Source organism: Camellia sinensis, chromosome 2, assembly GCF_055761805.1.
Source record: "Camellia sinensis isolate YWXY chromosome 2, ASM5576180v1, whole genome shotgun sequence".
Classification (NCBI taxonomy): Eukaryota; Viridiplantae; Streptophyta; class Magnoliopsida; order Ericales; family Theaceae; genus Camellia; species Camellia sinensis.
This window is the reverse complement of record NC_138962.1, coordinates 109,588,295-109,605,887: the sequence shown is the minus strand read 5'-3', so window position 1 is coordinate 109,605,887 and position 17,593 is coordinate 109,588,295. Positions and strand designations below refer to the sequence as shown.

At 45.0% G+C, this 17,593-nt stretch overlaps 1 protein-coding gene across 1 annotated transcript; it reads right to left on the bottom strand.

The window, feature by feature from the left end:
• Positions 1-14,609: 14,609 nt before the first annotated feature.
• LOC145818220 (uncharacterized) lies at positions 14,610-15,311 on the bottom strand. The gene has a single exon (XM_082912811.1). The coding sequence runs from the start codon at positions 15,309-15,311 to the stop codon at positions 14,610-14,612; it is 702 nt and encodes a 233-aa protein (XP_082768937.1).
• Between the last annotated feature and the right edge of the window lie 2,282 nt (positions 15,312-17,593).

Sequence of the window (17,593 nt, the reverse complement as noted above, 5' to 3'; positions counted from 1 at the left end):
CTTTTGCCGATCAAAAGTTTAGGTCGCGAAAAGCAACAAATGGCGACCAAATTTTTTGGTCGTGGAATGTCACAATTGGCGACCAAACTTTTTGGTCGTTGAATGTGATAATTGGCGACCAAACTTTTTGGTCGCGAAATGTGTCAATTGGCGACTAAGATATTTGGTCGGAAAAATATAACTTTTTGCGACCAAAGTGTTTTAGCGACAAAATGAATTAGTCGCGGTAATTAAATATTTAGCGACCAAAAATTTAGTCGGCAAATCCAACTTTTGCCAACCAACCAAAATTTTGGTCGCGAATTATTTTTGTCGACCCTCAATTGGCGACCAAAGTAGCAACAAAAAAAATCGGTCACGGATAACTTTTGCCGACCAAAAATAGACTTTTAGCGACCAATTTTTTTGTTGCCAAAAGTGTTAATTCTTGTAGTGATTGACTAAACCGTAGTTAGGCCCCCTTTGAATTCGGAGTGAGGGGGCAGTAATTAAAAGCTGCAATCGGAAGGAAAGAGTAGTTATGATGAAAGTTTTAAGCTTCTCAAGGTTGAACTAAGCAAAGAAAGCCTGCCGGGAGATGTCTGCTTGCAGTCCTTCTCCAATGCTGTCACTGCCAGAGATTGCGGCCTTGTTTGGTTTGTTTTTCAGAAAAAAATTTGGGAAAAATTCTCAACAAACAAATTTTCAAGAGTAATCAAATCAAACAAATTTTTTCAAAAAAAATCTCAAAATTTTGTTTGGTTACCTACTTTCCAAAATCACACTCTCTCTCATATATAGCAAATCAATCACTTTTTTTAAAACTCTCTCCCCAAAATAATTTTCCAAAATCATTTCTGAAAAAAGGCAAACCAAACAAGTTTTCGTACTTTTTATCTCAAAAACTACTCTACAAACACAAACCAAACACACCTGCAACTCTAAGTTCTCTTTGTCATCCTTGTTACATCCTTTTGTTAGTTGTCCAATGCCAAACGTACACTAAATAACAGGAATAGGACTTTGTTTCAGTCATACAACTTGGCAACCATAAAACAAATACATATTGTGCGTACCGGATTCCGCACTAGATGAAAGTGAATCAGGGCTCCGCACTCGGTTGGACTATCCAAGGATTGAGGTTCCTGTAGCAAGAAGCACCATAAGAGCTGCCCGGCCGGGGTTGGCCAGATAACCCTTCCGGTGTAGGAATCAGTCGTCAGAGAAGAAGTGTAGAGAGTTGAATTTGAAGTAAGTGGGGTTCAATTTTTATCAGTTGCCTTCAATGTGAAGTTTTTGTAGTATATATAGAGTTCCTTGCTTGTTTCCCAAGATGGTTTCATGGAGCTCTAGTGCTGCCAAGTTTCCTTTTATCATATTCCTAGGTGGGGGACTGTAGACACCCCATTTTTGACCGTCCTCAAGACTTGGACGTCACCGTTTGAACACCCGGTGATCATCCATGTTTGTGTTCGTTTGGAGTTCCCGGAGGTCTCGGCTACGCGCTTTGCCTCAGGATCTCCGAACTCGACTGTTTAGTGTCTGGTTTTGCACCAAACACTTGTGTTTTGCCTTGGAGGGGCAGGGAATGCCTTGTGAGACATCCCCACACATCACCGGCCATGGCCAGAGGCCACCGGCTGATGTTTTGTTGCCATCGGCAATGTATATTGCCGGTCGGCATTCTTTGTTGCCGGTCGGCAGTCCATTTTGTCAAAATGGCAATTTTGAGTAGCCGACTACTGTTCATCTTCTTTTGCAGATATTTTAATACAGCTATCTTGCATTTGGCTCCCCTCCATATGGAGGGATCTCTTTCTTTAGAAGCTTGTCTTGTAAGCTTTACAAGACAAAAAAACTCCATAAAGAGAGGTCTTCTCTCTTGTTGAAGGGTTAGACATTTTAGACAGCCATTTTAGGGTTTGAGTTCTAGGGTTAGGATTGATATATATTCTATCTGTATACCTCTCTCTCATTTTGCCTTTGTGTGTGTATAAGTGTGTTTGTGTCTTACTATTGCACACAAACACATAGTGTTACACCTTTTCTTGGTTCTTGAAGGGCCAGAGGTTTGTTCTTGAAGCTTGGGAGCTGTTTTGAGCTCAAGGAAGGGGCTGGTCCACCATTTGTGAAGAAGGTCAACAAGGGTAACAATCTTACTCCTTTTTACCCCATTCTTGCATACTATTTTTGCCTATCTTAGAACTATTTTTGAGCTTAGTGTATAATATAGAAAAGTTCTGTTTTTTGGTCCTCTAAATAGTTTGTTTAGAGTGTTTTGTGGTTTGGAGGTGTTGGACCCCTCTTAAGCCTTGAGGGGCTCCATTTTGTGCCATTTTGAGTGAGCTCCGGGACTTTGGTGTTTGGGCCTCCTCACCACTGAAATCTTGAGGGATTTCAGTGGTAAGGATGGTGCTTTGAAGTCCCAAGAAGGAGAGGGTCACCCCCTCTCCTTGTTGTCCTTGAAAAGGGCCATTTTTGCCTCTTTAATGAGCACCTAGCTAAGCCTCATGTTGACCATGCCTTGGCTGTTATTTATGCTTATTTTGCCATGAAATAGCATTGTTGTATGTTGGTTTTGGTATACCATGCTTGCTTAGCATACATGCCTTGTAATGCCACTTTGTTGCCTTAACATGCCTTAGGTTATAAACCATTGTTCTAGCATGTTTTAGGCTTGGCTTTGTGAAGCTTTTGTGTTTATTTTGCCATGTTTGAGGTCTGTCCTTAGTCATTTCGGTCGGCCATGACATGTTTAGTATAGCCCCTTTGCATTTTGGCTTGTCGGCCTTAAGTGTGTGAGTGTGTAGCATGCATTACTAGCTTTATTTTAAAGGTTTGGCACCATTTATAGCATCATTTTAGTCCCCTTAGCATGCTTGTATGCTTGCCTTGGATGCCTCTTTGATGCCTTATGAGCTTGTGTGGTATGCTCCTTGAAAGTGCATTTGTGCATGTTTTTGAATTCAAGCCATTTAGATGCCATCTAAGTGGTCTTTTGGGCTTTGTTTTATGTGCTAAAACTCTGTTTTTGGTCATTAAATTCATGCCATGTTTGGTCTTGCTAAGTGTGGTCAAATACCCCTTTAGCTTGCCTTGAATCTTGGACCATTGTTACATGCTTAGCCTATTTTGTTTGCTTGGTTTGGCACCATGTTCTTGCATGATTTTCAGAGCTTAATGCATGTCATTTGCCCATGTTTGCATCCTCTTTAGTGTGCTTGAGAATTGCTTTTAAATGCTTGAAGTATTGGACACCCTTTGCATACATGTGCGCGTGTGTGTTAGTCCTTCATTTTGGGCACATTGGCCACTGTTTTGGACCTAACTTAGAGCTGTCCAATTAGTGTAAGTCCATCCCTTGCATGCCATTCAAGTGTTGTTACATTATCCCATGTTTGCATGCTTTGGTTGCATGTATTGCATGCTTGAAATCACTCGCATTTGGCATGCATTCCCTTGGTCAAGTTGCTAGCATGTCGCATGATTAGATTGCATCTTGCATGCTTTAGTGGTTTGCATAGTTATGGCATGCTTGTTTGCTTGTGTTGCTTAGTTTGTGTACCTAGTGTACATCACTTGCTTGTATGCTCATGTTGCATGCTAGCTCACATGATTAGGGTTGCATTGCATTGGCATGCATGCTCTACCTCTTGACCAAGTCATGATGGAGGTAGAAGCCCCTTGGTTTGATTGTGTGCATTGCATTTCATTTGACATGAAAATGCATAACTTGGTCTCTTGGGCCATCACACATTGAAATGCGCGATTGGTGGTCCGAGAACCAAGGGCCATGTCCCTTTGAGTCATACACATGATGAGGGATAGGATTGGTGCATACATTGCTTGAATTGCATTGCCATGCTATGCCTTGCCCTCTACTGCTGTCAATTGCAGGTTCTGCAGACATTCTCTGCCGACCGGCAGTTTTTAGTGCCGACCGGCAATCCCTTGGTGGCCGATAGCTTCACCAACAGCCGGTGATCACATACCACTGCCAGTGGCCATTCTACTCAGCCGATGGTGTCTCCCAATGTCCAGGGAAGCAATTCTGAGACTTTAGCAGTCTTCAAAGAGGCAGAGCAGGGAAAACAGAGGCGGCCTATGCATGGCAGTGTACTTCCGAGCAAGACCGAGCATGCATTGCATTGGGCTCTCTTCCCGAGGTGGTTTATCTGTTTTCCCTAGATTAGTTAATTTGCTTAGCTAATTAGATGGCCTATAATATTTAATTAGCTTGTAGGTTAATTATCTGTAATATTTATTTGGTCCCTCCGGGCGAGGGCAAATCTGTAATAAGTGTGGGTACGTGTGTGTGCATGTCTTCCAATCCCCACTTCTTTCTTCCCTTTTATTTACCTGCTTATGATGGTTAGTAATAGGTCATGTTTAATTTAGCATACCTTATGTTATGCATGCATGCATCATTCATCAGTATTGCATGCACCGGGCTCGGCGCATCATGCTAACTGCATTGGTATTCCAAATCTAACTTGAATACATGCTACTTGTGCATTTTCACATGTCATTCATAGAATAGCCGAGCCTACTCTAGTGACATTCCGTATGCGTTGTATTAGACATTTAAACATGGACTTGGATCATGCATTGATTGCTAATGAGTTCTTTGTTTTGGCACGAAGTACGATGTAAGTATTCATGCTTTAGCATCCTCACATGCATGTGAATGCTATCGTGACAGCATGCTTACTATGTGGCTAGATGCTTATGTGATAAACTGTTTGAATGCCTGTGGGTGAAGGTTGGATTGTCTGAGTTGGAAAAACTCGTTAAAATCCGTATTTTAGCCTACTTGTGAGTAGCGAATTCCAAAGTGCTTTTCAAGACAAACGGATATGCAATGTTTATTTCCAAATTAGGCAATCTAGTCTATACTTGTTTGCTGTGCGCATAACATAATAATTCTATGCTAAATAGCTGGAATAAGAACACATAACGTTTTCAAAAACGGATATCATGGTTAGTAGAGGCCGATCTTCGGATCGGGCGAGAGGGGGTGCTCATAGCTGACCTTCCCCAATCGTATCCAAGTTCCCGAGCCGAGGCAACTTTGGTGATGACGGACACGTGGCCTTTGGCACCGAGTCAGGGTTTTCTAAATTCTCTCATTTTAAAATATTTAGGTGGCGACTCTGTATCTGGCAAAGCAGTCCATGTTTGGCACTTCTTTTCAAAAAAACCTGTTTTCTCAAAATGATTTGCCAGATTTGGACTCTTTGGTTCAGATTAAGAACCGTGACACAAATCGAGTCCGAACTGTAGCGAGGGCCCCACGCGGGCGCGTCTACAAGGACCACCTGATATTTGTCAAGAGGTGCTTATACTCATTGTAGTCATGCTGATAACAAACCACATTCATCTGGTTTAACTGTTTTCGTGATTCTAGGTGTAGGGACCAACTGAAGTGACAACTTGCACATGCATATACTCACAGCTTCCACGTTTCTTTGAGGGATTCCCTCAGCTCAGCACCATTGTTCCCCGGCTCGGCCCTTTACGAGGCTTCTGTTGGGATGGGTTGGCCCATTCGGATATTTTGTACATGGACTTGGCCCATTTTTGTTCTGATGATGGGTTCGACCCATCAGTTCGGCCCATAGAATTGGTCCTGCAGCTCGGCCCTACCCCAGTATCGTAACTGGACTGGCCTTTTCCACTGCAAATTGGGCCCAAGTGCTTGAGGACTTGGGTGGTCTGTTAGTAATTGAGTTAGGCTTAATTGGGTTGCCCACATGCTCATCTGACCTATTTGGATTTGGGCTTAGGGGATTGGACTGGCCCAAGGCTTGAGTTCAACCATTTCCTTATTTAGCCCCTTCATTTGTCCCCTAGCTCGCGCTAAGGTTCCCCTTGGAGAGAGCTATTGTTCTGTACTTCCAAGCGTCAATTCACTTCGGTTTTGCCTCAATTCGGCCTTGGTGACGGTTCAATCCTGACACACATCCCCTGCATGCATCCTTTCGCGATGGCACGTGGCGACGCGGGATAGGTGTGCAGAGGTAGTGCGTCAATTCCATACCGATGGTCGTGCTTCATGTACCTTCACGCCGGCTGGTGCAATAAATGCTCTGGGCTATCAAACCAAGTCCCTTTATCTGCTTTTCATTTTTCTAGAGAGTTTCAAAAAAAAAAACCCTTTTCGTTCCTCTGAGCCAATCTTGTTGGTGCTCTGCCTAGACATTTCGTTGCCGCTCTTGCACCGCCCGTTCGCTACCGCTGATCTCTGTAAGTTCTCTTGTGATCCTTCTTCTCCTGTCTCTTTCTATTTCAATCACCTCGTTTGACCCTTGCGCCATTGTATTCCACATCTTGATATCTAAGTTCTGCCCCTGTACCACTAGGTTTGGTTTAATGGGAAAGTTTCGCTTATTAGTTGATACTCCTGAGGCCATGGCCATGTTCCGTCAAGACTACAATATCCCCGATGACGTGATCCTTTCGCTGGCAAAAGTCCATGCCAAGCGTATGGGCACTAGGAATACTACCGCCTTTTCGATTGCATCCATCGTTGAGGAAGGGGTTCATTTTCCTCTCGACCCTTTGGTGCGCCGATTTCTACATCAAGTTCAACTCACTCCAATGCAAGTGTCTGTTAACCTGTTTCGTGTCGTCTGTGGTGTGTCCGCTCTCAACAAGCGGTTGGGTTTGAATCTCGATATTTGGGACATTTTAGGCTGCTACACTCTCTCATATAACAAGGATCGCAGCACGTACTACCTGCGTGTTCATTCGATCGACTGTCATCTGGTGATTGGTTTACCTGACTCAGACAAACACAACGATGATTTTCTGCAAGTTGGTGGCAACTGGGAGTTCCCTGGCGAGACTGAATTCCAGTCCGAATGGATGCCTCTAAAGGATGGCTACCCTAGTTTGAATCCTTCCTCTAGTGTCTTTTGTATTTCTTGCCTTTGTTTTGGGTGTTGCTCTAATGTGGTACTTCTTTTCCGTAGAGGCTTCTCGTTTTCTGCGTAGGTCGAACCGAAAAAATGCTGAGGCCATCAAAGTCGTTCTGCAGTACAAGAAAAGGTCCGCACCAGAGTTGTTGGATTACCAAATGACTTACCATTCCGTCATTCCGAAGAAGGCAAGGCTTGCTGCATCCCTTCTAGATTCTGACACTGAGACTGATACGTCCCTCACCCCTCTGGTTAGGAATCATCGCCGGAGCCAGGGTGCACTGCCTATAAAGACGCCCACTCATGCCCCCAGTTTCGCAGGGGGTGGGTCTGTGTCGAAGAGAAGAGTGCTGGTGGATTTGGAGGCTGAGGCTTTTGGCACCTCTGATGCTTTAGAGACCCCTTTGTTGAAAGCCAAGGCGAAGAGCCTCATGGATGTAAAATTAGAGGTGGGAGCTTCTGGAACTCACGCTACTACTGCCGAGCCCTCCGCTTCGGTTGCTGTGAGGGCAAAAAAGAGGAGGAGAGAGACCAGCAAGGCAGTGGTAGGGGAAGCTTCTGAAGATCCTATTGAGGACAAAGCACTTGAGAAATGGGAACCGCCGATGCTGTATCAAGGCAAGCCCATTTCTATCTCTGATTCGGTTATTGCTTCCCAAGACTTTGCTTTTAACTTGACCAAGACTCTGTTGATGCCGGTTGACATGGCTGACCATAATAGGGCCCACGATATTCCTATTTCGAAGGGGACCCTGCAGATAATGACTGTTGTAAGTGCATTCTTGCCTTGCTAGTTTTTGGTGTTATGCTACTGTTTTCTTTCTTTTAATACTTTGTAATCCGTTGTAGTGTATTCAGATGATGCATCTGTCCATCACCCGCGCGGAGGAACTGGGAAAGACCGTGCTGGAGGCCGCTATGAACGTTGAGAGACTGACGGTGAGCTTGGAGGCTGAGAAAGAAGGACGCAGAACTGCCGAAAGGGAGGCGTTTTGTCTAAACAAGATTGTTGCTTCAGTTGAAAAGTCAAAGGAGGCTGCTATTGGGGCGCAGGCTCAACTTGAAGGAAAAATAGCAGAGCTGGAGGCCGTTATCGCAGTGATGGCTGCCGAGCGCTCTGCGTTGGAGGCCAAGTATTGGCAACAAGGTTGGGATGAGACTGGGGCTACCTATAAAGAGGAAGTGCTGGTGTTGCGAGACAAGCTCTTTCTGAAGGGTTGGTCAAGCGCTCTAGTCGTTGCCCTGGTTCCTGAAGGCTCTCCTTTGTTTCAGAATGTCCCAGTTCCCTCAAGATCCTTGAGTTCAAAGATTGTCTCTGTCCCTGTGATTCTTCCGGCTGAAGTTTCCCTAGACATTGATTCTGCAAACAAGACTCAAGACAGTGATGTTGCTGTTGAAACGGTGAATGCTGAAGGGGGTGGAACCCTGGAGACTGAAGCCGCGGGAGACGTGGTTAAGGAAGCTTCCACTTCTTAGGAAGTCGGAGTTGCCTCTACTTTTCCTCCCCAAGACGGCCTGGACAAGATCGTGGACACTACTCCTGAGGTTTCCTCTGTTGATGAAAGCTAAAGTTTTCTCTGGAAAGATTTGAAGTTTTTGCTTTTTTTACTTTGTTTTGGTTTGATGTACTGTGGCTCGGTCCTCTTGACGAGTTCTCTCTCTATACTTGCCAAGACAATTTTTCTTTTTTTCTTTTCTTTTCTTTGTTGCTGGCTATGAGGCCATCTGTGCCTTTATTGGATGATGGAATTTTCCTTGTGAATTTGCAATCTGATGCTGTCTAGCTTCTATATCTAAATGTTTTCTGTACTATTTGCCCCCGGCCGAGCATTGTTAGGACCTCGGGGCTGAACGTATGCACGGTCTGGTTCTGTACTATTTGCTCCCGGCCGAGCTCTGTTGGGACCTCTGGGCCGAACATGTGCTCAGTTTTGTTAATGAATATGTTGCACAGCTATACTTGGTTTTATAATGAAAAGAAGAGGGTCTTACTTAGGTCTAGGTTGGTTCTAAAAAACAATTTTTTGCCCCCACATGGAGCTAAGTAAGATCTGTGCTGCAGACTGTGCTCTCTAGGCAGAGCTGCTTAAGTCTGTTGCAACTTTGATATCATGAATGTACTTGAATGGGATAAAGATATGAAGAGGTGTCTTACTCAGGTCCAGGTTGGTTTGAAAGAAAATAATTGTTTGCCCCCAGCTGAAGTTGAGTAACACTAGTGCTGGAAGTTTGGTCCTGATAGAGTTTAGCTTAGTCTGTTCCAACTCTGTTTGTATGCAGCAGTACTGAAGTGTTGATGTGACGATACTTAAGAGATTTTGTAGATTCAGAAATGTTTACTTAAGATGTGTTAGTGCGAATTCCACCAAGCAATTCCACTTGGCTGAGGTCCAATTTAGTTGCCAAACATAATTCCACCAAGCAGTTCCACTTGGCATGTTTGAGTGCTAACTAAATTTTAATTCCGTTCAGTCGTTCTGAAACTAAGTCCATTTGGGTTAAGACCAAAGTTGAGTTCGTTTCATACACATCAAAGCTAATTCTGTTTGATAAACTTCAAAGCTAATTCCATTTGATAAACATCAAAGCTAATTCCGTTTGATAAACATCGAAGCTAATTCCGTTTGGTATGTACCAAAGCTAATTCCATTTGGTAAACATCAAAGCTGATTCCGTTTGATAAACATCAAAGCTATTTCTGTTTGGTATGCACCAAAGCTAATTACAAAAATTTGACAGTCTTGAGAGAAGTGGGGAGGCATTTGTATTGGCTAAAAGATAAATGTCTTTACATCCTAATAGAGAAGTTGGAGCTTAATTCTATTGATAGTATTTCTTGAGATTTTCTACATTCCAGGGTCGTGGTATGGCTCGGCCTTTAAGATCCTCTAGGTAGTAAGCTCTATTTCCAGCAACAACTGTGACTTTGTAGGGACCCTCCCAGTTAGGCCCAAGTTTTCCATCGCCGGGCACCTGTAGACACCCCATTTTTGACCGACCTTAAGACTCAAACGTCACCGATTGGGCGCTCGGTGATGTTGCATATTGTGCTCGTTCAGAGGTCGCGGAGTCTCGGCCGTGAGCCTTGCCTCCGGACTTCCGAACTCTTTTGTGCTTTGTCTCGGTTTGCGAACCAGGTCCCGTTTTCTCCATCTTCTCTTCCCGAAGGGAGGGAGAGGTCTCGTAGATCATCTCTCAGTGGCCGTAGGCTACGTTTCGTGGTCGTAGGCCATTTTTCCTATTTCGGAGCCCGGTTCCCGGTTTTCGGAACCGTCGGCCGTGTGCCTCGGTTCGGGACCACTTAACCACCTCCGTTTGCTCCGGTTTTTTGTATACACCCCACCACCATCCATTCCAACGACTTGGAGCTGTTTTTCAGAGCTTAGGAGCACCATTTCTCAGACCAAGAGCTGCTAGTCCATTGGTCTTCAAGGGTAAGCTTCTTTTCCTCTTTTTTGTTCCTATCTTGCTCTATATCTAAGCCTTGCTTGCAAGCATTTTTGGGCTCCAATCCAAATTGTAAATAGCCATATTTTGAGCTCTTTTTCATTTTTGATTAAGGACCTTTTGCTGTTTGAGGTCTCGTACTATCACTTACCTCTTTAACTCTCTTTTAGGCCTATTTCTGCATGGTATTTTAGGCTTATTTGTGAGCTGTTTCGAGGCTTGATATAAACTGTAAAGTGTCTTGTTTTGAGCCCCTCTTCAACTTTGTTGAAGGGTTCTCTTCAGTTTGAGATCAGCAGCTACCACTTGCCTCTTTATCTCTCTTTTAGGCCTATTTTTGGGGGGAAACTTGAATTGATTTTCCCCCCCATTTTTCCCCCCTTTTCCTCCATTCCTCCCTCTATAAAACCAGTAGCTCCAGCTGCATTTTGGGTTAGAAAAAATTTTGTTTAAGCCTCCTACATTTAATTTCTCTCTCTCTCTATATTCCAAGCATCAAAACCCTTTTGTTTTTTTTTTTGGCCCCTTTCTACACCACCACATAGCACCACCTCCCCACCATCCTTTCCAACACTTGGAGCTGGTTTTCCAGAGGCAAGGAGCACCTTTTCTCAAGCCAAGATTTGTTGAAGCATTGGTCTTCAAGGGTAAGTCTTCTATCCCTCTCTTTGGCCCTATTTTTGCTCAATATATTAACTCCTCTTGCTTGCATATTTGGGCTCCAACCCTAACTGAAAATAGCATTATTTTGAGCTCCTTTTCATGTTTGTTTAAGGGCGTCTCCCTGTTTGAGGCTTCCTTTTTACACTTGCTTCTTTATCTCTCTTGTATGCCTCTTTCTTGCATAGTATTTTAGGCCTATTTGTAAACTGTTTTAAGCTTGGTTATAAACTGTAAAGTGGATTATTTTGAGCCCTTCTTCAACATTGTTCCTTTTGTGATCCATGACTTTCCTCAAAACAATTCTCGGGCGTGAATTATCTTGGGAAAACTTTTTGGTTGAAATTCTTGATGAGCTGCTACTGATATGCTACCAGTCTGATCAGTGCGGCTTCTCTTCGGCCTTCTGCCATATTCAATGCTTGTGTAATAGCTTCCTCATTACTGGTGCTTTCAAACAATTCAGACCGGAGGGTTGGGAGACCTACTTCGAGTGGGATGACGGCCTCCATTCTATAAGTCAAAGAGTAAGGTGTTTCTCCCCGTTGAGTGTCGTGTTGTGGTTCGGTATGCCCATAGTACGTGGGATAACTCTTCAACCCATTTTCCTTTTGCATGTTCAAGCCGTTTCTTTACTCCGTTGATGATGGTTTTGTTTGACGCTTCTGCTTGCCCATTACTTTGTGGGTACCCTGGAGATGAGTTTCGATATTCGAATCTGAGGTCGGCACAAAACTTTCTGAAGATCTTTCCAACGAACTGTGGTCCATTATCTACAATCAGTACCCGCGGGATGCCAAAACACACCACTATGTTTCGCATGACAAATCGCTTTGTGTCCGCTTCTTTGATACTTGCTAGTGTTTCGACTTCAACCCACTTAGTGAAATAATCGGTTGCAGCAATGAAAAATCGTCTGTTCCCAGTGCCTCATGCCAATGGTCCGACAATATCCAGACCCCATTGGGCAAAGAGCCATGGGCTGGTAAGTGGAGTGAGAGTTTTTGTTGGCTGATGTATTAGCGGAGCAAACCTCTGATAGTTATCGCACTTCTGAACGTACTGATGTGCATCTTGTTGCATCCGTGGCCACCAGTACCCGTGAGTGAGGGCTTGGTGCGCCATTGACCTTCCACAAACGTGGCATCCACAACTGCCATCGTGAATTTCGTAGAGAACATTTTTTACCAGATTTGGATGCACACATAAAAGATAAGGATCGAGATAGGAGTGTCTGTACAGCTTCCCGGATGGTGAGATCCAAAACCGAGCTGACCTATGTCTAATTTTGTTGGCTTCGTTTTTGTTTTCAGGGAGGGTGCCAGTTTTTAGAAAAGAAAGTATCGGATCCATCCAGCTCGGCAGAGGACTGGAGATGTAATACTTAGTTCTAACACGAACTCAACCCAAATTTTTCTAGCGTCCTTGGTATCTACTGACGAGCCGAGGCAAGCCAGAGCATCGACATGGCTGTTTTTGTCCTGACTGATTCGTTCCACTTGTATGGATCGAAATTTTTTGAGTAGATCTTTGGCTTTACCTGCGTACATATCCATTCTTTCGTCTCGTGTTTCATAGACCCCAGAAAGCTGATTTACCACCAGTTGTGAGTCGCTGAAAACAAGAAGTTGTTCTGTACTGAAGTGTTCAGTACTGCGTAGGCCAACCAATAATGCTTTGTACTCCGCCTCATTGTTAGAAGCCTTCCAACCGAGCCTGAGAGCCTACTCCCAACTAAATCCTTCTGGTGAGATAAGTACTACTCCTGCCCCCGAGCCTCGGTTATTGGATGATTCGACAACATAAAGCTGCCATATGTCTCCAATAAAGAGTTTCCATGCTTCCGAAGTGTAGTGCTTTCCCTGTTCGATGGTGCGTGGCACCTATGTCAAACCGGGATTCCCTGGATCGATACTCTGGGTGGGGGCAAATTCTGCGACGAAATTTGCCAAGACCTGGGCCTTGATTGCTGTCCTGGGTTGATACCGAATGTCAAACTCACCAAGTTCTACTGCCCATTTTGCTATTCGGCTAGAGAAATCTGCTCGACTGAATACAGATCTGAGGAGGAATTCAGTGAGGACATTGATGAGATGCCCCGGGAAGTAATGTTGCAACTTTCTTGAGGCGATAAGCAACGCGTAAGCTAACTTTTCCAAGGGTAGGTACTGTGTCTCGGCGTCTAGTAAGGTCTTGCTAACATAGTATACTGGCCTCTGCTCCTTGTTGACTTCTCGAATCAATACTGCGCTTACGGCTTGATCGAAAACTGCTAGATATAGGTACAACTCCTCTCCTGGTTTTGGAGTGGACAAAAGAGATGGTGTACTGAGGTATCTTTTGAGACTTTGCAATGCTTCAGTACATTCAGGACTCCAATCAAACGCTGCCTTTTTCCTCAATAGCTGGAAGAAAGGCTTCATCCGATCTGAAGACTTGCTGATGAACCGATTCAGGGCGGCCGCCATTCCGGCCAGCTTCTATAGTTCTTTAGCCTTCGTTGGTACTTCAAGCTCTTGTATTGCTTTGATTTGATCCGAATTTGCCTCGACTCCTCTATGAGTGACCATATACCCCAAGAACTTCCCTGTTCCTACCCCGAAAGCCCATTTCGAGGCATTAAGGCGAAGCTGGTGGTTCTTTAAGATACCAAAGACTTCTCTTAAGTCTGCAAGGTGGTTTGTAGTGAGCTTGCTCTTTACTACCATATCATCTATATAAGCTTCCATGGTCTTTCCGAGTCGATCCTTGAACATTCAAGTGATTATTCGCTGGTAGGTTGCTCCGGCGTTCTTGAGGCCGAACGACATTACTTTGTAACAATAAGTCCTCCTTGAAGTGATAAATGATGTCTTCTCTTGATCCAGACCGAACAGTGGTATCTAGTGATAACCGTTATAAGCGTCCAGAAAGCTCATGCGCTCATGCCCTGCTATTGAGTCTACCAGTTGATCGATGCGAGGAAGTGAAAAACTGTCTTTGGGACAAGCTTTGTTTAGGCAAGTGAAGTCAACGTAGACTCTCCATTTTTTGTTTTTTCTTTTTTACTACAACTGTGTTGGACAGCCATTATGGGTACTAAACTTCTCTAATCGCTCCCGATGCCAGGAGTTTTTCGACTCCGGCAATTACTACTTCAGTGTGCTCAACTGAGGACCTCTGACTTTTCTGTACAACAAGCCGAGCTGAAGGGTTGATGTTGAGTTTATGGCAAGCAAATTTTGGGTTTAACCTTGGAGTATCGTATGCTGACCATGTGAATGCCTCCATATTTTCTCTCAGCAGTTCAAGCAGCTGAAGTTTCTCATCAGCGCCTAACGAGGTACCAATAAGGAAGTACTTTTCTGGATCATCCTCCTTTACCAGGACTTTCTCCAAATCCTCTACCATCTTTTCCTCTGGAGCTCCCCCTACATCTTCCAAAACTGGCTGCTCGGCCACTTCCACTATCTGTATCCGGTTACAAAGTTGCTTGGCCTTCAATGCCGCCATGAAGCAATGTTTGGACGCAACTTGATCCTCTGAGATCTGCTCTACTCCGTGTTTCATTGGGAAACAGATGAGCTGGTGGTAGGTTAAAGGGACTGCTTCCATTTGGTAGATTCATAGACGGCCAAGTATGGCGTTGTAAAGGGAATGTGTATTAATAACTAGAAACTCTATCTGGAGGGTCTTCGTTCCTGCCACAACTGGCAACACTATTTTGCCAAGTGGCCACTCCGGCTGTGAATTGAAGCCGACTAATGGAGCTACCCCTGGGGTGAGGTGCTGCTCAGAGAGACCAAGCTTTCTGAAAAAGTCATAATACAATATGTCTGTTGCACTGCCTTGATCTACTAGGACTCGTTTTAAGTCAAACCGTTTCCCAATTCCCACAGTTATAATCAGTGCATCAGTATGTAGGTATTGTATGCCTTCTAAATCCTTTCTAGTAAACGAAACAGTGCTTAAAGGGGGTTTGGTTGCCGAGCGTACCTTTTTTGATGCGGGCTCTACCGATATGACCTGCTGAATTTGCACAGCCTTAGCAATCTCTTCTTTCAGTGCCTCTTCAGGTTCCTGGGTCGCTGTTCCATGGATCACATTTATTATCAACCGAGGTGGGTGCTCAATGTTTGGTTCTTGTGGTGTGTTCCCCGGTTCGGTCACTTCTTTATCCTGATCTATATAATCCCAGAGGTGCCCAGCTGCTACTAGGTCTTCTAAGTGTTGCTTCAGTGCTTTGCAGTTCTGTGTCATATGCCCCCTGTCTTGGTGATAGGTGCATCTAAGCTTCTGATTACGCCGAGCCGAATCTCCCAACATTTTCGGCGGCCAAACAAAGAAGGGCTCTCTCTTAATTTTTTCCAAGATTCAATAGATTGGTTCCTTGAATATGGTCACGACTACTTCGTGAGATTTGGACTTATCCACCTCATTCACCGTGAGCCCTCGGTGTTCTCCTCGGTCCGTTCTCGTCTTGTGCCAAGCTGTTTGTTCTGCTGACGCTACCTTGATGGGGATCTGATCGTCTTCGAGGCGAGCGTACTGCTCAATCCTGGAACACAAATCTTTCAATGCTGTGGCCGAGTGCTTGGTAAGTGATTGTCTCAACTTACTTTCCGGGCGTAGACCATGTTTAAAAGACATAACGGCCATCTGCTCACTGCACATGTTTTTCCCCAGGTCGTTGTACTCTTCCCAATACCTCAGAGCATAACTACGCAGCGTTTCTTCCTACTCCTTTCGGAGACCGAACAGTGTATCCAGCTCTTTCGGGATCTTAGTGTTGGAGACAGACCTGGCTAAGAACTCTTCGGAGAGCTACTTCCAACCATGAATTGATCAAGTGGGTAGTTGATCGAACCATCGAAGTCTGATTTCTCCCAAGCTGGATGGGAAGACTTTGCACATCAGTGCCTCATCTCGGCTCCATAGAGACATCATCTGTCTGTAATGGCTAATATGCGTCAGTGGTTCCAACTTCCCATCGTACGAAGTGAACTTTGGCGGGGTGAATTTCTTTGGAGGTCCCATGGCCTTGATTTCCGGGGAGAATGGTGAGGAGACGAGCCTATCCAGCGCTCGGTGCTCTCTCTGGTGAATGGTACGGTCCAGATGATCCCGACATTGTTCCTTCTGCTTGTTGCCAATCAGCCAAGTACGAAGGTCTTGAGGAGGGTATTCAGTCTGCTGGCTCACTGTCTTCTGCCTGTTAGCCCTTCTCCAGCGTGACCTACGGGTGTGGCTGCTCGCCGCTTCACTCTGTACCGGGATTAGCTGGCTTTGCTGCCCAAACTCATTTCTGGGAAACTTCTTTACTGGTGGCTCTCTGGATAAGCTCCTCCGTCGTAAGCGTGAGGGCTTTGCTTCGGTCTTCTTTTCTGCTGGATCACCTAGCACCCTTTTGAGTTGCCCTTACAACTCATGTATCTCCATCCCCATGGAGTCTATAATTCGATCTCTGTAATCCTTTTCCAGAAGAAAGTGATGAGAAGAACCTCCCACGAAGGGTAATCGATGCTTGACGGATTCAGGGGTCCAGTTATTGTTTCCAGTTTGTTCTTCTAGGACTGTTGGGAGTGTCAAGCCTTTGTCCTTTGTATTCTCCGTCTGTGGAGTATGTGTCGACGGTGGGATGTCCTCAACCCCCATCACTGAAACTAAGTGCAAAGCTTAGAGAAAAAATGTTCCACGCTCACCTCACCAATTATGCGTACCAGATTCCGCATTAGATGAAAGTGGATCGGGGCTCCGCACTTGGTTGGGCTATCCAAGGATTGAGGTTCTTGCAGCAAGAAGCACCGTAAGAGCTGTCGGGCCGGGGATGGCCGGATAACCCCTCCGGTGTGGGAATCAATCGTCGGAGAAAAAGTGTAGAGAGTTGAATTTGTAGTAAGTGGGGTTCAATTTTTATTAGTTACCTTCAATGTGAAGTTTTTGTAGTATATGTAGAGTTCCTTGCTTGTTTCTCAAGATGGTTTCATGGAGCTTTGGTGCTGCCAAGTTTCCTTTTAGCATAGCCCTAGGTGGGGGACCATCTGGTAGTTGTCAAGAGGTGCTTATACTCATTGTAGTCATGTTGATAACAAACCACATTCCTCTGGTTTAACTGTTTCCGTGATTCTAGGTGTAGGGGACCAGCTGAGATGGCAACTTGCACATGCATATACTCACAGCTTCCACGTTTCTTTGAGGGATTCCCTCAGCTCGGCACCGTTGTTCCCCGGCTCGGCCCTTTACGAGGCTTCTGTTGGGATAGGCTGGCCCATTTGGATATTTTGTACATGGACTTGGCCCACTTTAGTTCTGATGATGGGTTCGACCCATCAGTTCGGCCCATAGAATTGGTCCTGCAGCTCGGCCCTAGCCCAGTATCGCAGCTAGACTGGCCTTTCCACTGCAAAGTGGGCCCAAGTGCTTGAGGACTTGGGTGGTCTGTTAGTAATTGAGTTAGGCTTAATTGGGTTGCCCGCATGCTCATCTGACCCACTTGGATTTGGGCTTAGGGGATTGGACCGGCCCAAGGCTTGAGTTCGACCCATTCCTTATTTAGCCCCTTCACATATACACACACACACACACACACAGAGAAAGAGCGCTCACCA

What these genes read in the sequence shown, in the direction of transcription:
- LOC145818220 (XM_082912811.1), bottom strand. Translation starts at nt 15,311, where the DNA reads ATGTTGGGAGATTCGGCTCGGCGTAATCAGAAGCTTAGATGCACCTAT.